This window comes from Helianthus annuus, chromosome 9, assembly GCF_002127325.2.
Source record: "Helianthus annuus cultivar XRQ/B chromosome 9, HanXRQr2.0-SUNRISE, whole genome shotgun sequence".
NCBI lineage: Eukaryota > Viridiplantae > Streptophyta > Magnoliopsida > Asterales > Asteraceae > Helianthus > Helianthus annuus.
The window spans coordinates 42113036-42136423 of record NC_035441.2 but is presented as its reverse complement, the minus strand read 5'-3'; the positions used below and the strand labels follow the sequence as shown (position 1 = coordinate 42136423).

The 23388-nt window shown below is 36.3% G+C and overlaps 1 protein-coding gene across 1 annotated transcript; it reads right to left on the bottom strand.

Annotated features, from left to right (window-relative positions):
• Positions 1 to 4324: 4324 nt before the first annotated feature.
• Positions 4325 to 18767, bottom strand: LOC110877505. Its single transcript, XM_022125655.1, has 7 exons — positions 18576 to 18767; positions 11831 to 12775; positions 9320 to 9380; positions 9116 to 9222; positions 6855 to 6945; positions 5430 to 5477; positions 4325 to 4597 (listed from the first exon to the last, which is right to left on the bottom strand). The coding sequence occupies exons 2-7, from the start codon at positions 12658 to 12660 to the stop codon at positions 4496 to 4498; spliced, it is 1239 nt and encodes a 412-aa protein (XP_021981347.1). The 5' UTR covers positions 12661 to 12775; positions 18576 to 18767; the 3' UTR covers positions 4325 to 4495.
• Positions 18768 to 23388: the final 4621 nt, after the last annotated feature.

The window sequence follows — 23388 nt, the reverse complement described above, 5'->3', positions numbered from 1 at the left end:
TTAACCTCCGGCACTTAGTATTTTTGTAATAAAAATCATGGCGAAGTTTATTTTTAAAACCAAGTTAAAAATATATTTGTAAACACTTGTTAGAAAAATATTTCTAAATGTTGAAATTTTAGAAAAATTTCGCCAGAGTTTCCTTTGTAAATGGAGGCGTCCATGCTTACTAGCATATCATTTTCTTTTGTAGAATCATTCAAACAATCATCAACTAACAATATACAATCTCTAATCACCAATCTTGACAAAAATAAGCATGAACCATAAGCTTATGAACTTGAAAAATTTATAAAAGCAAGTAGTAACTTACTAGCATAATTAGTAAGTCTTGTTACCTTTAAAAATGTGATTAGTTTCTTAAAAACTTTATTTTAAAGGATTTGAACATTTACAACTTCTAGTCATGATTTCCAAAAATATTTCTTTGTGAAATTTTCTTGTTACACAAGTGTTTATACACTTGTTTACTTACTAAAAATGTGTTTAGTTCATATAAGATCCAAGTTTTAACAAAACTCATATTTTTCACTTGGTTCTTTCGAAAAACCACTCATAGATCTTTAGATCTACAAGTTTACAACCCATTTTGATCTTTATTTTTCCAGAAACATGTATGTAATGAAGTTCATAGCTTATGTGTGAATGATTTCATCATCCACAACATTTTTAACCTTCACATCTTGCTAGTTCATGTCTTTAAACATGATCTAGCAAGTCTATGTGATGAACCATAACATTTTATCTAACATACAACATACACTAAGCATAACAACACAAGATTAACATGATTTCATCACTACTTTAACCATACTTCATCTTTAGTTAGGTTATGTTCCAAGACTTTGATTACGTTCTTTAGAGTTCTTAACATTTCATCATCCTTTTCACTATCAACCAACAAAAATATGAACAAGATGAAGATCTAATGCACTTACTACTAGCACAAGGCTAGGGGAGTTTCAAAGCGTAAAAGTGATGGATAAAAGAAAACGAGAGCAGTCCTTGAGCTTCCGAACACACCACGCTTAGTTGTAGGGCCTCTTGCACCTTTGGGTATGTATGGATTGCTTGAAGGAAGCTTGAAGGTGGTGGTATGGTGGTGTGGTGGTGGCGGCCGAACCAAAGAGAAGAGGAAGAGAGAATTGTGTGAAGTTTGATGTTTGGTGAAGTGAGAAGATGGTTAACTCTTATGCTTATTTATAAACCATACTTCAACATTAACCATCATACATTATGTTTCATTAACCAACAACATTTGAATAAAATATTGAAAAGAAAACAATGGGTGGGTCACCCTATGGTGACCGTCGCCCAAGGGGGGGGGGGGTATGGGGTTGGGTTGTAATGGATCTAGTTACTAACTAGTTAGGATTTAGGTGTTTAGTTAGTATGTTATGATACATTGTTATTTATAAGGTGTGTTAGGGTGTTCGGGGACCCTAAGTAGCTCAGAAAAGTAAAAACAATGTGTTTGGCAATATTTTTGTGTTCCGGATAAAGTCCGGTTGTTCGGTTGGGTGTTGTTCCGTTAAAGTGCTAAATTAATCCACAAAGTGTCTTTTATATTACTTTTAGTGACACATTTAATTCCCAACACTTTGGAAAGTATCTAGGACTATTTTGCCAAGTTTTTGCACTTTACTAGCATTATTAAATGCTGAATTTTGGTTATTTAATGCAGAATCCTGCATTTAAAGTGTGTTTTAGGCACTTCCGGGCACTATAACTATCACCTAGTGACGCAGTTTTATGCTTCTCACCTCCCTACACTCCCTACTAGTGTAGTATTCTATCTCGGGCTCATACTGGCCTCAAAAACATTGTCTGTCTAGGTGCTGGCATTGTCAGCATGTTTTCTGGGTTATCCGCTCATTGTGCTAACTGTGCTTTATGCATCAAGTTTGTCACTAATGTTTGTATAAAATAAATGAAGCGACAGTATAAAGTATGATGCATATGTATGTATGTAACAGAAATCAGAAAGCAGTTTAATCGCAATAAGGAGAATGGGGTGGGGGTTGCTCCTTGTTACCACCCTCTAGCGTGAGAATAAGTATTTGCTTTGGAAGCAAGATAAGTGTTAAGCAGTAATTGTGAGAGAGCAGATTAGCATTACCTCAAACCTGGTTCGAAGGTGGTATTTATAGTCGAAGAGTGAAGGAGAAGGGCCAATGGGCCGCTTGATGGGCCTAGGGCCTGACTGACAATTTGCAGCTTTTTGTTGACTTGAAAGGAGCGTAGGTCACGGAGGTGTTAGACGCACGCGGAGGTGTCGCCATGTGTCCTATTGTACCAATTGCACGAAGGAACATCCGTTGCGTGACCCGTTGGGGTTGTTAGTCTGTCCATCAGCTTTTATACAAGTGGGCTGGGCAGCTGCGTATTGGACGGTCAGCTGACCGCTATTGTCAGTGCCCAGGCATACCACTTGCTGGTTGGTCATAGAAGTCAAAGTGGCAGTTCCACTTGTATAACAATAAGACGCGGGCTTGCGCAGCCCCGCCATGTGCGGTAAATTGTGCACATATAGGCCAACACATTTGTACATCACTCTGCATTTCCTTCGCTGTCCCGCACGCGCCCTCTAATGATTCTTAGCAGTGGTGGCACTGCATGGCTAGATCGATGTGGGTATTCGACAACGTTTTTGCTGGACGCCCCTGCGAGGACCCCAGGGTTATGGATCCCCTAGTCCTCCTATATATGCATTCTGAGTAAAAGGCAAAGTGACGGGAACACACATAACTTTTTTCAATGGATCATAATCTACCATACCCTTGTGAAACGTTGTCGCTTGCCAAGATTATCTTTGATATTAGTCATGTATATCTCATAATTATTCTTGTATATCTTTTCCTATTTTACGGATTGTATCTCCCTAAAAGGGTATTGTAAATCAATAGATATCATCAAGAATTTTCATACCATAAACGCTTTTAATGATACCTATATTGTTTTCAAAGTCTAATATTTCATTTTTTTTCTCCAAGTAAAGTTGCTACCAAATGAAAGAAAATCCATGTGTTACGTAAATATATGTTAACAAAAGATTTGCATGTAAATAAGCAAATAAATTAGAGGATGAATAATATTTAGTGGTGTCAACCTTGTTGGTTGGTCGATTGGCGGGTTGACGGTTAAATTGGTTCCACTCGAACACAATCTATATATGTATGTGGCAAAAAGAACAACCATAAGTCGGACATATTTGAAGGTGTGTAACCCGAACACGACTTGTTTAAATTATTGATCTAAATGTGTTAAACGGGTTGATGAATAATAATCAAGTTGTAAATGTGTTAATCAGATTGGTGTGTTGTAAAAGAACCGGTTAAATGTGTCATAAACAACCCATGGCATTATAGCCTAGTGGTATTTTGGTGGTGGGATAAGACTTATGACCATTAGGTCATGAGTTCGATTCCCACAAAGGGGGTTTTTCCCAGATGTATTGGGTTTCCTCCTGAATTGGTGTATAGGCATTATTGCCTAGTGGAGATGGATATGATCGGGTGGTTCTGCTGGTGGCACGATGATACTTCAGTGGTCCGTCAGTGATCCAAATTTGCCGTTCAAAAAAAAAAAAAATGTGTCATAAACAGGTTAGTGAATCAACATGTTTAACTCAACGGGTTCAACATGCCATCCTAAGCATGACCTATTATTAATACAGGTTAAATATGAAAACCAAAAAGCTGATTATTTAAATCTCTTTTATTAGCATTATATGTGTCAACATCCAATTTTCATTGCAAGTCAACAATGATACTTGGTGTGTCTGGGTTAGAAAAAAATGAATTATTTAAAAAAACAACTAAACTTTGATTATACAAATAGTTTCAAACATATATTTATAAATTACTATATACTTAAATCTACGTATTCTTAACCTGTTTTAACTATTCAAAATTGAAAAGTTGTAGAACATGATTCATTTCACAATATCTTTTAAATATGTGGTAAACTTATTTTTACAATGTAAGTTTTATTTTCAAAACTAGAAATTTCTAAAATAAAAAGCAGTATAAAAATACAGTTATAAAGGTCATAAAAATTGTGTTTTTCAGAAAAAAATAATGTAAATTTAAAATATACTCCAACATCAAGTCATTTCATTTTTAAGTAGAAAAGTGTAAGAACTGTATATCTACTCTACTTAGAGAAAGACCGCTTTCAAGTAGAAAACCATAATAACCGCATATAAATGGTTATATGATAACATAACTGTCTTATGTATCCCATTTAAGCAAACAATATGTATAAGTGTTTATACAACTCGGTTTAAATTCTTTTAAAATAAGTGCCATCACAAGAAAAGAGATAAAGAAGTAATTATCAAATAAAAAGACTATTTGTTAGCATTTTTTAATATTAACCATGTAACACATTCTCTGAGAAGACATCACTGCCAAAATGCTGTCACAAAATTCTTGCTCAGTAAACTTTAACCAAAATCTACAATATATGCATAAATGTATTTGATGCACGAAACCTATGATTTTTGTGTATTTCTTGGATCCTCGGTATGCTCGTTACGATCCACATGCTTGTTAACCCCCAATTTCCACCTTTTTGCAGAAAGCCGCGGCCTCAACTACATGGCACACAAAATGTGTGCATTGAGAATTTCATATTGAATGATTCAAAACAATAAAACTAATAAATTTAGACACCAAATGGATGATTAGCATGTTCTTGACATAAACGGCTTAAGAAACTCGATGTGTGATTTAAAGACGGGGGTCAATTTTGTACATAAAAAATTCGGATGATATTTTATAGTATTTCTCATTATTAACAAGTACATATGACAAAATTTGCAGGTCAAATGGGCAGGGCGGGTGATTGATCAAAAAGGAGTGGTTTTTTGTACCTGTCGAAATGGGTTGCATTGACCCGCAACACTTTTTGTCCAAAAATGTTAATTTTATACAGCATGGTTGTTTATGATGATTAATGTGTCAGATATGATTACAAAATTTATACTATTGAGCGTTCATTTTAGAACTATAATTATGTTCAGAATTGCGTGAACCGCATAAAGCACTTGTACCTTTTGCTTTATGTGTAAAATCCAGAAGACGCTATCTCATTAAATCATCAATGCGCTACGTACAAGTGCTTTATGCGGTTCTCGCAATTCTCAACACAAGACTGTTTCTGAAAAGATGTGCCCCTTGTGCCCAACAATCGTTGCAAGTATATAGTGATGTCACCATCATATTCTTCATAGGATTGTTGGGCACAAAACGTATAAAAATATATCGTTATTCTACATAAAATATACTCTTGAGTTGACCAACTTTTGACCCATTTCATCTGTTGCTATACTATGGTCTATGGGCAATGCCGAATGACTCGTTCGTAAGTAAAAGAGTCGAGATTAATATCTTTAATATGGTCGACGCAGAATGCCAAAAACATACCATTTCTATATACTTCAGCTGCTTTAGAACTTGATCAGTATCAAGCTCCTGAAAAACCGTAAAAAAAAAAAAACAAATATCAGCGTGTTTCGAAGCAAAGAATTCGAATTCTAACAAAGTTCAAATTTTAGAAAATTTGGAGCTTCACCAAAAGGAAGGCACATGAATCCACAATAACAACAGACACGTGTTTGTGCACATAGAAATGTCTCCCATAATAAGATATGCGATGAAAAAAAATTATCGGTATATTTTTTATTAAAAACTGTTGTTATTAACCTTCTTTTCATTACCTTATGCATTGTTACACCACATACAAGTTCCTTACATTTGAGGGAATATCAAGTTGATCTAGTTTTGGTAGTGATTTCCAATCGGTTCACCATATGAGGTCAGCTTTTGAGAAATACCATGTAGTCTTTAGTGATTTCCATTGATCGCATAAAAGATACAACGCCTAGGCGGGTCAATACCTGGTTGACCCCAAGATGCGTTTGGGTCGGCCCGTTTAAAATACTACAAATAAAAAATTCCTTTTTATCTTCCCCCACATAATTACACCAATGCCCTTACCGCCCTCCGTCTTTCCTTACTCTAGTATTTTCTACTTCTTTTCCGTTATATGTTAATTCGTATCCTAAATGTTATTACTTAAAAACATCACAATCAAAAATGAGTTCTTAGAATATGATTATATTTTTCCTAAAACCTCTTTATTAAAATGTGAGTGTTTTCTGACAATTGGTTTTGATATATGGGTACTTACAAATACGCTTTTATTAATGAAAATATACCAACATGGCATTTTGGCCTAGTGAATCCAAGATGTGCCTAAGGTGAATGGATGTAAGTTTGTTGTTCAAAAAAGAATAATGTAAACATTTTTGTTGATATAATATATATAATTATATATACATATCATGATAATGAAAAGTTTATATACAAACATGTCCATGTTCAACAAAAAAGATTTAAAACATGGCTTGTGTTACAACTTACAAAACCATATTGTAACATTATGTCGCCTTTTTACACAACTTTTAAAAGGTAGCAAAAATGACTTCTGATTGGTTTCACTGTTACAATTTTAGAAACTGTTTTAAGATGAGTGATTTTAAGACGACAAAATTTAAAAATAGGTCACCTTTTATGTGTAGTCTGTCTGGCAAAAAAAAAGTAAAAAGTTTTCAGCATTTTATGAATTATGATAACTAGTTGTTTAACTAGTATCTATAAATAACTTTTTAAATAACGCCTCTCATACGTGATGAGTGTGCATACGCATCGGAGCGCATTGTTATCCTAAATATATAACAATCAACTATTATCCACTTTTGACTTTTTTTTTTGGGGGGGGGGAGGGGGGGGGGGGGGTACGCATACAGTTGGCAGCAAAAGACACAAAAGGCTGCAACAAAAACATACCTGCGGGACAGCACAATCAGCATGCGTTGGATCCCAGAGAACAGAGCTGAAACACTCCCAATCATCAGTTTGAACTTCAAAAAGAGGAGCCCTGAGATTATGATCTTAAATGTCTATTAATTAAAAAAAAACGCCCTTTAAAAAGAAGTATCTTGGACATATACATTTTATCAGAGATAAGAACATTTATCAAGTTCTTTTTATAAACAATTAGTGGTCTAATTTTCTGAATAAACAAATTGGGAGGTTTTTGCATAACAAATAGTGTTAATAATAGAATAAGTAATAAAGTCATAAACATGTAGCTTTGATAATTTTGACAAGCCAACCCGTAAACTCTTTTATCACAACTGTTCTGTCCCTTAACATTTTTTCAAGAGTAAATTACAAGTTTTGTCCTTTATGTTTACACCAAATTACAGTCGCTGTCCTTTAATGCAAAAGTTGACGAGTTTTGTACTTTATGTTTCAAAATCTTGCACGGTTTGTCCTTTAAGCCTAACTCAGTCAGATTTTTTGGTTAAGTATGGTCATGTGCCTAACACATGAGGACATACTTGTCATTTCACCTTCTCAGGGATTATTTTGTAAAGATTTATTATTGAGGGACCGTGTCTATAAAATTGGAAAAAATATCTAATCTCTTTTTTCTTTCTCTTTCTGTGTAACCCACCAATCACCACACAATCCAGTCTCTCTCTAATCTCTCTCAACCCACCACCAACACCCCATAACCTTGACCGCCGTCACCCACCACACCTCAGCCTTCACCGCCGCCACCAACCGCACCTCAGCCTTCACCGCCGCCACCCCCACCCTACTGCACCAACCATCACCACCGTACCCACCATCACCACCACCCCTTCCTGACTGCCTTTCCCTGCAACCCGACGTCCGTCACCGCTCCCCCTGCACCTGCCGTCCGTCACCGCTCCCCCTGCACCCGCAACCTCCCCCGCCGCACCTATAACTTCGCCGGATCTAGGGCAAGCTCCTACCCTCACCACCACCTGCTGCCACACTACACCACCCCATATCAATTCCTCTATCAAATCTTATATCAAATCCTCCATATAATTCTTATCTGGCTTCTGTTTCTGTACCACCTCAATGTGAAATTCAACTTTCGATTTCTTCACATCCTTTTTGGATTAACATTCATGCCTATCCATTATACTTAATCAATATAGGCATCCTTGTAAATGTTGAGGAGAACACAACAAAAAACATTAAATCTTTCACAGAAAACACAAACTGATTATTCAAAAGCAAGTGTTTTTTTTTTTTGAAATAAAAAATACCTACACAAAGGGTAGCGAGAAAGGCGGAAGCAGCAAAAACATAAGTCCCCAAATCTTCCATAGCCGTTGTCAGGTCATGTTCGACTCGTAGGAACCCCACCACGCCATCTCAGAAGAGAGAGAGGAGAAGAGAGAGGAGAGGAGAGAGAGAGCATGTGCAGATTTTTCATTTTATATATCTTCTTTTTTAAATTTTACACAATCATCCTTCTAATATAAATTGTTTTACACAATGGTCCTTCGGAGGTGAAATGACAAATATGCCCTCATGTGCAAGGCACATGACCATACTTAACCAAAAAATCTGACTGAGTTAGGCTCAAAGGACAAACCGTGTAAGATTTTAAAACATAAAGTACAAAACTCGTCAACTTTTCCACTAAAGGACAGCGCCTGTAATTTGGTGTAAACATAAAGGACAAAACTTGTAATTTACTCTTTTTTCAATGTTGGAAAAGTATTTTGATAGCAGTGTTTGATCGGTAACTTATATCGGTTTGAATTAGATTACAAAAATAGGGACTAAACCACTACAAAAGGGAAGTAAAGGGACCTATGCAGTTAATGCGATAAATTATCGGATATCGGTCAAGGACCGATATCTGAAATATAGGTTATCTCGGTGGGATATCGGTAATTTTAATATAATGCAGAATTTATATATATAGCAATTTAACACCAATAATTCAGTGATATATCAGTGATATATCGGTCAAATATCGGTGATATATCCGTTATATAGGTCAAGATCGCCGATAATATCGGTACCGATATTTTGTCCGATATTTGACACCGATATTTTACTAAGGGGCCGATATGACCGATATTAACTGCATAGAAAGGGACTTAATCGATATTTGCCAAAAAAAAAAAAAGGTTTAACCACCGGCATAATGAAAGTTACAGGTTTATTTAATTATCCCCACTAATAAATACGCTCTAAAAGACTCAAAGGATCACCTGCGCCATTTTCCGCAAACAGACCCATCAACACCATTTACGACTTCTCGACATTGAAGCCAGTTTCCAATAGAACTGAGTTTTGAAAGTTTTCTGGTAGCACATTCCTGCAATGATTATGCACAATATTATCTTATAAAAAAAATGTACACCACTGCCAAACAAAAAATAATGAATAATGAATGATCTATTAAAAAATCTTACTTGATAGCTAGCACACTCCAAAAGACTTACTTCCATAAGTTTTAGATAATCATCAAGGTCACTGCATCAAGATAAGATACTTTTAGGGGATAAAGATACGATAGAATATTTATTTGGTGAAATTAAGAAGAGAACTATTCATGTTATGTGAGTTGATCAACACGTAAGATGCTTGCGGGCTGGGTTCATTGAAATGGTGTTGTGACCCTTAATGGGTCAAACATGTAACAAACAAATATTATTGCTAGAAAGGGATCCGGTCAAATGGGTTGACCCTTGACAATCACCGAAAGTCAATTTAAGCATAGTAAATTGCACTGCACCTTATTTATAAAAGGAACTCTTACATTTTTTTCTACATTTACGCTAAAACACAGAAAGAAACTAGGGAATCATCTTACAAAACTAAGGTATATCATTAGTTCATTACGATTTATTCGAATTCGCATTTAGTATCAGAGCTATACATAACATGTACTTCGAATAGTTTAAGATGCCCCGCTTGCGGTGTGCACATATAATGTATATATGTGTGGGCGCTCGGGGGGCAAAAGTGAAATGGTACTAACTTTAACGTTATTTTACTAATTTTGTGAAAATAACGTGAAAAGCGGCGGATGGTTAATCATGCATCATGTGGTGACGTTGATAGCTAAAAGACACAGGGGTACATGCACCAATCAGTCTCTGTCCCGATTGTTTGAGTGTTATGTGTCTTAGGTCGGCTTGATACAAAACTACAATCGAGTCGGGGGTCTTACTGGAAGCAGCCTCTCTATTCCTATGAGATCTACCCTCCTCAGACCCTACCTTAGCTTTGCTATTGGTGGGATTCACTGAGTATGATGATGAACGACAGTCGACTACCGGTTTTCAAAGACTTCAAATGATCAAAAAAGAGAATTTGGGATTTTAATTAATAGTGGAGAACTCAATGAAGCATTGAGCTAATCAAACAGAGAGAAACGGATTCTACAACAAGTGTCGAGGTAAGTTTAACTTATTCAATGCATTTAGTCCTGCTGTGGTACATGTAAGAAATCAGTGAGAAATGATCCCAACTGGATAGGGTTTTCAGGTATGTCAAACATAACTAGAGAAAGGAATCCAAACGGAATTCGTACATGTGGAAGCAATGTATGCATTTATTTGATGTCATGCAAATATGTTTCTGCTGATACAAGGGAATCTGATACGAATCCAGTAAAAGTATACACCCGGAAACGCAAACGGGTCGACTCAGAATCAAAATACTTTGTTCTATTGATGAATGACCAAAACTTTTGAATATGTTGGCATAGTTTTCATCACTGACCTTATGGGTTTGTGAGTAAAAACCATGGCCCCACTGGATCATTAATATTTAGGAGTAAAGTCATCATCATCATACTCGGTAAATCCCACCAATAGCAAAGCTAAGGTAGGGTCTGAGGAGGGTAAGATGTAGACAGCCTTACCTCTACCCCATAGGAATAGAGAGGCTGCTTCCGAGACCCCCGGCTCGAATATTTAGGAGTAAAGTAATGATATTTATCACATCAATTATTCATAAATTATTGATAAACTGGACAAGGAAGCGTTAACAGATCAACCAACCCGACCCACTTTGACCCCATACTCAACCCAACCCCGTTTAGTCACCTCTACAACATAAAATAATGTCAGTTGTTATAAACCAGTGGCGGAGCTTGAACAGTGGGGGCGAAACTCTCAAAATCCAAATATGTGGGGGGCGGACTCTTAAAAATCCAATCTTTTACACTACAAATAAAAAACTGGAAATTTTCGGTAAAATTAACACTACGATCGAAAAATCGGTGCTTCGCCAAGGGTTGTAACAACAAGAAAGTTGCCTATACTCAAGAGATAGATGAAGGTCTCCTATTAGTTTCCCTTTATATATCAAAACTCGCTTATACGATCATTCCATCATTCAACATACTAAGGCCCTTATGTTTTTGCTTCCACCTCCTACTTCTAGTGCGGTTAACACTTAACACTACCAACCACATGTGACAACTTCGACCCATTTTGCCGGACATGGGTCGATTTGGGTTGTATTTTATCTCCATAGTGTCAAATTGGTTGACCTGCCCAAGTGAGTGTTTTCAAATTTTCAGAACCTCCTAGATCGCTTTAATATTAAAAAAAAAATATGTGGCTTTTTGTAAATAATACATTGATTTTTCAAAAAAATGACAAAAAAAAATTGTTACGAGCCAACCCGGCCCAACTAAACCCATTTGGACCAGTAACTGTCCAGATGCATATAGAATGGGCAATCCGGTAATGAGTCAAAACGGGTCAGTTTATAATGGGTCATTTTTAGTAGAGGTTGACTGGCCGCATCAGATCTTTGAGTAGAAACTAAATAGCAGGCAACTTGCATTTAGACGACTTTGAACCATTTGACCCATTTGAAATAAAACACAACCCAAATCGACCCATATAAAATACTCGAGTTAAAAACTGCAACCCTTAAAATCAAAATGCATATGAGAAAAAACATACTCCGTTATCGGGCCAGACCAATCAGGAACCTCTGCTTGAAAATCTTCACCAATACGAACATTCGATCTAAATCCGTCACTAGAATCTCTCAACATAGATGCTATCGGACCTAAAGAATTTTCCGACAATCTGCCGGAAATCGACTCCATTTTCTTAAGTTTCGTTCTCGAACAAGAATTACAAAACCAGTCACCAACTGGTACCTTCTTTATAACAGGGTTGCAACAGGACATATGAACCGGTTCTTCACAAAGATCACAAATCAGCATTTTTAACGTCTTTGTTACCCGATCACACACTTTACAAGCCTTCAAGCACCAAACGTTATTATCCGAACTTGTCGGTTTCTTCGTAGAAACACGTCGTTCAAGCACTCCGTATTGTTTAAGAAACGAGAAGCATGAACTCGTTCCATCCACGATCGCTACACTTGACGATGAACACTCACCGACATCATCCATTTGTTGTTTCAAGGAAGCGGAACCAAGATCGATATTCGATTCGATAATCTCCCCGTCAACGGATCCTGATTTTGAACTATCGAGTTGAACCTTTCTTCGTTTGTATACAAGAGTACACTTCCTTTGAGTCATTCTCCTCTTGTATACATGATTAAGCGTAGATGTTTCCGACATGTTAGCTCCGGTTGATAACTGGGAAGAACTTAATACGTTCCGAGACCATAACGTATTATCGTTATCGTTGTGTTTGGTTACGGGAACCGGATTTGCGGATTCATGCCATGATTCATTGACCGGGAGCCAAACGCATGAGCTTTCTTGCTTCCCGTGATCGTCGATGGAAGTAGGAAGCGAACGTATCAACATCATCACCGAAACTATGAGGAGGTACAAGACATTAAGACCGATCAATTTGATTCATTAACATGTGTTTTTGGAATTAGTAGCTTTGTAAGTTCGATGTCCGATTGTAGCCAGATGGAACCTAAACACAAAGAAATTCAAATATCATCCACAGAGAGAAACAAAAGTTTACATTGACTAATCAAAATACTTGTGAAGTTTCACATAAAAAAAGTCTATTATAACAAAATTTTACATTACTATATATTATTATTATTACTATTACTATTACTATATATTACTATATATTAATAAACCAAGTGAAATGAATAGTGATTTTAATATTATAATAATATATAGTTTTTTTTAATATTTTTAATTATTTTAATATTATACTAATAGTTTTTTTTACTTTTTAAATTTAATAATCCTTTTTTAATATCAGGGTTGGGATAAGCTTGGTGTCAACCAGTACTAGTATCGAAAATACCGGGACGGTCCTGTTCGGTATCAGTACATGAAGGTAAAAACCGGCACTAATACAAAAAACGCCAAAAGTTGGTGCCGAATTGATATTGGAAACCTTTTGGTTCGGGAAATTCAGTGCTGCTACCCAGTACCATTTGCTCATCCCTGATCACGGTTACCGTACGAACAATGGTATCATACAACTTTTTTTTGTTGATTTTCTTCAACTTTTAATTTTTTCTTTTTTTAGTTTCAGGGGTAGGGATGAGCTCGGTGCCTACTGATACCAAAAATACCGATTACGGTACCGGTATATGAAGGTAAAAAACGGTAGTGAACCGGTACCAGGAACGCCAAAAGTCGGTACCGAATTGGTACTTAAGATCTTTCGGTTCGGCAAATTTGGTACCGGTACCCAGAACAATTTGCTCATCTCTGACCACGAGTTTCATACGAACAACATCGTTAACATACAACTTTTTTGTTGATTTTCTTTCGGTTATCTTTTAGTGTTTTTTCTACATTTTCTTTTTATTCCTGTCAACAGTTCCGTTCGCAACACGCTCGTAGTGATTTCAAAACACATGTAAACACAGACTAAATAACAAAAGAAATTCGCCACAACGCGGCGAACTTCTTTAAACCTAGTTAACTAATCAAAATTCATAAATTAGAATAGCACAACCACAAAACTGACTGAAAACATCTATAAACACTACTTTAAGTAAATGCACAAATAACAGCAAAACTGATACACAAACGAATAACTGACAACGTCTTTTACGGTAATTGGTTTGTGATGATTTGCAAGAAGCTTAATCTTAAATTATGCACATGTATGAACAAAAACAAGCTCAGATAAACACTTGACGGTATATATTCCATCTTACATATAACATTCATTCCAACAAACCTATTGCATCAAACGTTCAACACGAAGAAAAATATACACAAATGCCAACAAACAAGCAAACACTCAACTACCGTATCTTTTAGGGTTTTTCCTTTCTTCTTTAATGATCACTTTTCTACGTATTTCAGTATTATTCTATTTGGGCTTCTTCTAACAAAGATCTCCGAGACACCTAAGTTCTGTTCTAAGAAAAAAACTCATTGAAAAGAAATAAAAAGAACAAACCAATTACACTCTTTCTTTGATCCTATTGATAACAAAACTTTACGCCCCACTTGCGGTATGCGCATATAATGTATATATGTGTGGGCCATCGAGGGGCAAAAGTGAAAGTGCACTAATTTTAACGTTATTTTACTAATTTCGTGAAAATAACGTTAAAAGATAAGGACGGTTAATCAGGCATCATGTGGTGGCGTTGATAGCTGAAAGACAAAAGGGTACATGCACTAATCGGTCTTTGTCCCGATTGCTGAGCGTTATGTGCCTTATGTCCAAGTCTTGATGCAAAACTACTATCGAGCCGGTGGTCTCACTGGAAGCAGCCTCTCTATTCCTACGGGGTAGAGGTAAGGTTGTCTACATCTTACCCTCCTCAGACCCTACCTTTGCTTTGCTATTGGCGGGATTTACTGAGTATGAACTGTATGATGATGATGATGATGATAACAAAACTTTACCAGTTTACCGTACTGAAAACTATACATGATCCATATGATTCTTACGATATATATTTTTTTCAACTGAAGTTCACATCTAGCCCAAATGTGCCTTCCCTAATTTCGCACAACGCCATCATGTTGGTTTCACCAAATACAAAGTTCAAACCACATAATTAACCATACGAATCGTATCCAAAGTGATTCCATAGTCTAAAAGTTTTCAAATGAATTCGCCTTCTTTAACACTTGATTCTAAAACGTTACATCAAGTTGGATTTAAGACTGTTTGTAAAACTTATGAGATGACAGAAACTCAAATAGATCATCATAACTCAAACTCCAGGTGCGATACTAGAAATTCATGTTAGCAACCGTGCATCATACAACACGATCAAACTTAAAAAACCAGATGCTCCATAACCTTTTTTATAAGTTCCCTCATCCTAAACAAGGATTCCTTTTCTGGGTATGTGTTCTTATTTAGCATAGATCTACCAGATAATCAGATATTGCAAGTTCACATTAACTAATCAAAATTTTTGTGAAGTTTCATATAAATATTTTGTTATAACAATGGAATTAAAAGCACTTTGTTTTGGTCACAACCAACAATATCACAACCTTGAAACTAATTGAAGACGTCTATAAATATTACTTCAAGCAAATGCACATGCAGGTCCTACCCTACCATGATTTTAAAGTAAATCGCATAGTCACATAATTCGCCAGATCACCCATGATCTACGATCCAGTTCGCACGATCCCATTCGCGGTACGTTCGCGATCCCGGATTGACCCGGATCGCGATTTCAAATTTATAATTTGTGTTCCCAACTCATAGATTCAATCGTATTGTTTGCTATTGGGATCGCGATTTGCGTGAATTCGGAACGTGTATACAAATAACATGGAACGTCAAACCAAAAAAAAAGATGGAAAGTCAGACAGAATTTGGAAAGTCTCTATTTTTAAAAAATCCCCCCAATCTTGATTCTAAATTCACATGCTCAACGAATCAACTAACTTGGAATACTCAACGCTTGAAGACATGGAACTGTGGGAAGATTTGGAGAAGGATGAAGATAAAAACAATGACAAAGGAAAAAAACCAAGGCTGGACTAATTTCTTAGTTTTATTTTGTCATGTCTTTTTTAGAACTTCTTTGTGACTTTATCGTTTATCTCTTTTAAGGTTTCAAGTTATGTAATCTGTTTTGAAATTTGAAGTTTGAAGTTACTTATGAAATATGATCCAAAATAATAGCACTTAGTTTAATTGGTACATCGTACCGCATGATATGGTACATCGTACCGAAACGATCCGAAATGAGCCTAACCCCCTTCGTACCGGATTTTAGGGACCTAGCGAATTGCGATCCTGTACCACATTCCCGTACCGCGAACCATGTGACTATGGTAAATCGGTTTTCTAAAGATTTGCAAGAAGCTATTACATCAAAAGATCAGCACGAAGAAAAAAAAAACACAAATCTCATCAAACCACCAAACACTCCACTACCCTATCTTTAAGGGTTTTTCCCTTTCTTCTTCATTGATCCCTTCTTAGCTATTTGAGCTTCTTTAAACAAGATCTACGCAACACCTAAATTCTGTTCAAAGAAAATTAAAAAAATCAATTTGAAAAGAACCAATAAACAAACTAACTACACTCTTCTTTGATTTTTATCCTGCACCTTCAATTTTTCTTTAATCTAAAAAAAACAAAATTCGATTACTTGTCAACTTTCCGTAAGTTTCTCCTGTAACTGTAATTACCTCCCTAGGTATCTACTCTTCTATCCCATATTCATGCTACTCGCCCACAGTAACCCTAACACATTCAATAACACTTATCTGACAGAACAAAAATTAGGGTTTACTAATCTAAAACCGCCATGCTACCATGGATTCCAAACATCAATAACACCATCTGCATGACTGCATCACATCGGTTGGATCATAATCTCCTTGCGTTTTGGATATGACAATGATGAGATTAAAAATTCTTAATGAAAGGTCAACGGTGCAGCCCATTCACGTCATAATCTTTTAAGCATGCATCCACTTTCTTAGAGCCCTTGAGCATCTATACTTCTAAACAGCCTCGTCAACACCATAGCCACTGAGCCACATTTAACACTAACATGTGTGATCCAGCCCCTTATCCATATGGGCTTGTTTGAATTTCAAACCACATAATTAACCGTACAAATCATATCAAAAAAATGAACTCGTAGCCTAAAGTTTTTCAAATGAAATCGCCTTCTTTGAAACTTGATTCTAAAGCTTTGCATCAAAAGCTTAAAAAACCCAGATGCTCTGTACCCTTTTCCATGAGTTCCCTCATCCTACACATGGATTCCTTTTCTGAGTATTCGCTCTTTCTTAGTATATATCTACTAGATTTTGCAACTTTACATAAACAATTCATCAATATTCTTGTGAAGTTACATATAAAAAATTCTTTTATAGCAATGGATTAAGGCACTTTATTTTGGTCACAGAACCACAGTCTTATTACTATTTGAAGACGTCTATATATAATACTTAGTGAATGCACAGCAAATTCTACCCTCTTACTATGTAGTTAATATCCTGATATATCAACCGATATATCAGTGATATATCGGTTATCGGTCCCCTACCGAGATAGCGGTACAAAATATTGGTCAGAATATCGGTACCGATAATCATCGATATTGTCCGATATTCGACCGATATTTGATCGATAAATCACCTATTTTCCCGATATCAGTACCATTCTTCTTATTTCTACCGTTCATTTTTCTTCTTAATTCTTATTGCTGCTATTAGTGTTTTAAGTCTTAATTGTTACTGTTAAATGTTAGTGTTTTAAGTCTTAGTCAGTTCTTACTTGTTACAATTGTTAGTGTTAAATTGCTATATATATAAATTTAGCATGATATTAAAATTACCGATATCCCACCGCGATAACCGATATCTCGAATATCGGTCCTTGACCGATATCCGATATTTTACCGCATTAACTACTTAGCCCTCTTCTTAAAAAAACACAATTCCCAAGTGCATGCTATTTGATTAACTGTAAGTCACACAAAAAACATCGAAACTGATACACATATTAATGAATGACAACGATTTTTACAGTAATTGGTTTCTAATGATTTGCAAGAAGCATAATCTTGATATAGGCACAAGTTCAGATCAGCAATTGTAAGCATTTTCCATGTTACACATAACAATCATTCCAGCAAACCATATCAAAAGATCAGCACGAATTAAAAAAAAAAAACATGAATCCCATCAAACCACCAAACACTCCACTACCCTTGTCTTTTACGGGCTTTTTCCCCTTTCTTCTTCATCGATCCTTTTTCTAGGTACTTAAGCTTCTGTTAACAAGATATATGCAACGCCTAAATTGTGTTCGAAAAAATAAAAAATAAGAACTCATAACTAACTACTCTTTCTTTGATTTCTTCATTTTCTCTTTGAATTAAAAACCCGAAATCGATTACTTTTCGTAAGTTTCTCCTGTAATTACCCCCCCCCCCAGCCATCTTACACATCTAACCCAGATTCATGCTAGTCATCTATAAAAAAAACCTAATGCATCCAATATCAATCCTCTGACAAAACAAAAACTAGGGTTTCAAATTCTAACACACCCATGCCACCATGGATTTAAATCATCAAAAAACACCATCTTCACCACATCAATTAAATCATATGAGTTGAATGAAAATCTGTATACCCTTTTTCAAACACATATATTGAGGTTACACAACCCTTTACTAAAACCCAAATTCAGGAACCAACAAACTGTAAATACACACCAAGAACACAATAATAAACAAAACCTACATGACAAAAGACAAGATTAAAGTTGTTGAAGCGATGTGATTGATGAACTTTACCTAAGAAGCGATGAAAGGGTTGGGGAAGAAGTTATACAGGCTGGAATGGATTGAGACCTAAAACCCCAAATCGTGTGTGAAGAAGTTCAAGAATCCGCTTTGGGAGTTTGAAGTTAAAAATTTCACAACTTTCTCTTTCCTATGGGAGTACTGGTTGGATTGGAATGTAATGGGAGATTACCCACTTTTAGAAATTTGTCATCTTAAAAGTTTAAGTTAGATTTATGTGATCTTTTGTTTTGTTATAAAGTTTGGTTTTTGGATTTGTATTTTATAAATTTTTAGCATTGATTATTGAAGTAATTAGGGGTTGTTTGTTTTTTCTGAAAAGTTTTGCGCAAGTTTTTCTGTCTGCGTCGCGCAGATCACGTGCAGACATTATCACACGCAGACTGTTTGTTTTTCCGAAGAAAAAACGTCTGCACGAGCTCTTCTTGGTGCAGACTTGACTCAACCACTTCTAAGATCTTCTAAGGTCTACAGGGAGTTAAACACCACCACTCACCACCACCGCCCATCACCACTACCACCACAATTCACCACCACCGTCCACCACCCACTACTGTCCATTACCACCACCACCGTTCACCGTCCATCACCACCACCATCGTTCACCGTCCATCATCACCACCATCGTTCGTCCACCACCACCGTCCACTACCCACTACCGTCCATCACCACCACTGTCCACCACCCACCACCACCGTCTACCACCATCACCGTCCTGCACCACCACCCACCACTATCGTTCTACACCACCACCACTTTATTTTAGAAGTCTGCATACGTTAAAAAACAAACAACCTTCTTTTTGCAGACTGCAAAGGTTTGGTCCACATCTTCTTCTACAGATGTGGTCCGCAGACTGCAGGCATTTTACCTCTTAAAAAATAAATAACACCTTAGTGATGAGAATTGAAATTTAAATAAAAATATATTTGAGGATTTATAAAGATTACAATAATTTTAGACACGTGTAACCACAATGTTAACTTTAAATTAATGTTGTTTGAGACTTTAATCTTAACTTTAGACGTTGACGTTAACTTTAGACGCAATAACTCTTCTTTTGCCTTTATCATGCAATATGCGTATTTTGAACACTTTATATCTTATCACTTTAAAATTTTATAGTTATTTTAGCAAACTTTATCATAGTCTATCATGTTTGAAACCATATTACTTTATTTTGAAAATTTTACCGAGTATACACACTAACCCAAAACAGTATTATAAAGTGGAGCCTATGCAATTAGAGCTTTAAGCCAAAACATAATCAATTCATGCCAAGTCAATTTGGGTCCACTTCTACCTTCCTTCCCATCTATAATGAAAGTTTTCATTGTTCTAACTGACGTCCTCGTTTGTCTTCTCTTCACATGCCTAAACCATCTAAATATCCCATCCCTTTATCTTACCCAAATATACTAGCAACTTCTAACATTTCTCTAGAAACCTCGTTTCTTATCCCGATCTAACCTTGTTTGCCCACACATCCTCATCTCTGTTATATCTATCTTGTGTGTTAGTGTCTTCTTGACGACCTAACAATCGGTCCTATACAACATAGCATGTCTAACTGCAACTCTATAATTTTTTTCTTTAATTTAGTTAGGAACCTTTTATCTCACAATACCTAGCGGTTGCTCTCCAGCTACACCATCCAACTTGTATGTGGTGTGTCACATCACTATCTATCCCCCATCCCTTCAAACAAACGATCATCGGTGCTTTAACTTAGTTACTAATCCTTTAACAATTTATATCTTAAGGGGCTCACCAATCCTCTAACCTCATATACAGGTTTTACTTAGTCTTTGCGACTAACACAATATCATCTGCAAAAAACATACACCACATATCTATTGTCTCCCGAATCCACTTTGACAACTCACCTGAGACAATCGCAAAAAGAAACAAAGTCAACGTAAATCATTGGCGGAGTCTTATATCTACCGGAAAGAAATCAATATCCCCTCTAGACACGCAAAAACTAATTTTAGTCTTATCATACATATGTTTTAATATGTTGGGTAAATTACATTTTTCGTCCTTTATGTTTGTATTAGATTGCAATGGGTGCCCTTTAACTTCAATAATCATAGTCACAATCCTTTATTTGGAATATCTGTTACACCTTTCGTCCTTTGGCACTAACTAGGTTAAAATTTTAAGTTAAGTCTATTCATTTGAGGGTAGTTTTGTAATTTTACATGTTTTACTTAGAAATATATATTTGTAAAAAGGAAAAAAACACAATATATATATAATAACCAAGCACTCACATATACACACACTCTAAAAACTTTCTCTAAAAACCTCTTTAACCTAATCTCCTCACCACCACTCTTGTTGCATGCCACCACCACTCCAGCCGCCGACCACCACCTAATCTCCTCACCACCACCACTTCAGCCGCGGCCACCACTTCCAATCTCCATTCTCTGTCCATCACCACCCCGAAACAAACCAGAACACATCCACCGCCACCATCACAATCGCCTAACAAAAACACCATCACCATTGCCTAATTGTAATATTATCTTGTTAATGCTGGAACGATTGTCATAACCCCCGGCCCTGCCCTGGACGGGAGCCGTGACAGATACGCGTGGTACCGGAGCTTATTAAAAGTATTGCAACCTAAAATTCATTAGGACCGGGTGTCAGAAAAAATATCAGAGTTTTTAAAACACCAAAATTTTCATTTCATAAGTTGTGGGATAAAACTAGTATTTACATAAAGAATTTTCACAGGGTAAACCCTTGATTACAAAACACGTTTTATTCAGGGTTATATAGCCACTTATTTAAGCTTGAGTGCCTCATAGCACTTTTTCTTCTCTTCACAGTAAATCACCTGAAACGCGTTTTAAAAACTTTTGATCAGTGAAAAATACTTGTGATTTCATTCAATTCTTGTAAAAGACACAATATTGTAATTACAACATTAAGAGTTTTTACATTTGCTTATGTCTTATAACTACCCAACTGTATTTGTCGCTCGACAATTCTTGTGACTGTGGTCATATCACTTTTGGTCGTTCTCCCAACTAGTGAAGATTATCAAGTAATGTATAACCAACCCCACATACTGGCAGTAATTTCAGTAAGAATACAAAGACTTAATCATTGTAAATTCAACTAGGAAAACATTTAGGGTTTTGAAGGCATTTGATAAAAGAGAATGACTCACATTGCAGATTTAGGGTTTAGTAATAGCCTTCTGGTCTAAGTCTTGGTTTCCTAATTAAGCACACAATGCAACACGTATTAGTGTATTAACCCAATTCTACTTTAACGATAATCAATAGATCAAAACCACAACGTAGATGACATAGTATAGCCTTATTTAGGCAACACTTATACATCCGTTGATTTGGTCCTGGATCGATCGGACAGGGTATCGTACCAGTGATTCGAGTTAGCACGTTGATTACGGGGCAAAGTTTTTTAGAGCTTCGGGTATAATAGCAGTATAACGAGAGAGAAAGAAAAGAGTTTGATCGACTGTGGATGACCAGTGCTCGTCCCTTTTATAGCTGAACTTCAGCCTCGACGTGTCACGCGACCAGATTCAAGTTACACCTTTGCGTAGGGTGAAAGGGGTTATGTTAGGGCATATGTGGCATGAGTCACCACGTAGGCATGCCATGTGGTGCCATGTGTCCACCGGTGGTCAAAGAGCCATCGCTGTCACACCCCAACCGATGGCGGAAACATCAGAGTGAGACGAAAACATGATTTTTCATAGCATCATAACACTAATTGTGACAATATAAATAAATCGAGATTTAATAAGTACTAAAATGTCATACATTGTTCCAAACATGATCAAAACATAAAACCAAAACATTGTTTATTTCTAAGGTGTGTTTCTAAGTCCACCTAAACTTGTTTCTTCACTAGCATCATCTTTCAACCTGCAACATGTATTAAAATAATGATCAACAAAAATGTTGGTGAGTACACAAATTTAAATACATAGCATAATAATAAAATGTTTAAACGTGCTCATATCCAACATGAATAAATGATACAAGTTACTAATATGCTGAGCGAGTGTAACTATATGTCAAACCAAAGTTTCCAACGCAATCGTGATTACCCAACATCGTCGAGACGAAGAGAGTGTAACATGTTTTACTTAACAATACCTTAAGAATCGGGGCGGTGCCTTAATCCTATAGCACTATAATTGTTAAGGTAGGCTAGCAAAGTTAATGAGCATATAGACACAATGTATACATAACATATGAGATTAACAAGTATTACATGTTTTCATGTTTAAATGTGGATAGAGTGTGATTTGAATAAACGAGTCTCAAGTGTTGCGTGTTTTTGTATAATATACATGTTGCATCCAAAATGTTTAAAACGAAAATGGATCGAGTATACTCACAGTTTTGCGTAAGGTAAACACTAAAACCACGAGCGGAGTTGATGAAACACGAACACCGAGCATACACTGAAATGGTCAAACAAGAGTCTAAGTATTCTGTTGCGAAAGAGTGTCGTATCTGAATGTTAAAATGCGTGATGTGTGCGAGATACAATGGGTAACAGGTTGATTCGTGTGGATGGACATAGTCCCTTCGTCCGGATCGAGGTTCTTAGTAAGAACGGGTCTGACTGTTATGGTTAGATACAAACTGGTTTGATTGTAAAACACTAAGGTAAGGAGTTCAAAACAGTAAATAAGATGGTCCGGTGTAGTAACAGAAGGTACAACCGTTTTGTTTAGAAAAGGTCCGTTCGTGCGGATGGGCTTAGTTCGTCCGTGCGAACCGACTGTTATTGTTGCGTAAAGTTC

What these genes read in the sequence shown, in the direction of transcription:
- LOC110877505 (XM_022125655.1), bottom strand. Translation starts at nt 12,660, where the DNA reads ATGATGTTGATACGTTCGCTTCCTACTTCCATCGACGATCACGGGAAG. An exon ending in TGGTCTGGCCCGATAACGGA is followed by an intron (nt 9,381 to 11,830) that starts GTATGTTTTTTC and finishes ATCTTGATGCAG; the next exon opens with TGACCTTGATGATTATCTAA. An exon ending in GTTTGCGGAAAATGGCGCAG is followed by an intron (nt 6,946 to 9,115) that starts GTGATCCTTTGA and finishes TCATAATCTCAG; the next exon opens with GGCTCCTCTTTTTGAAGTTC.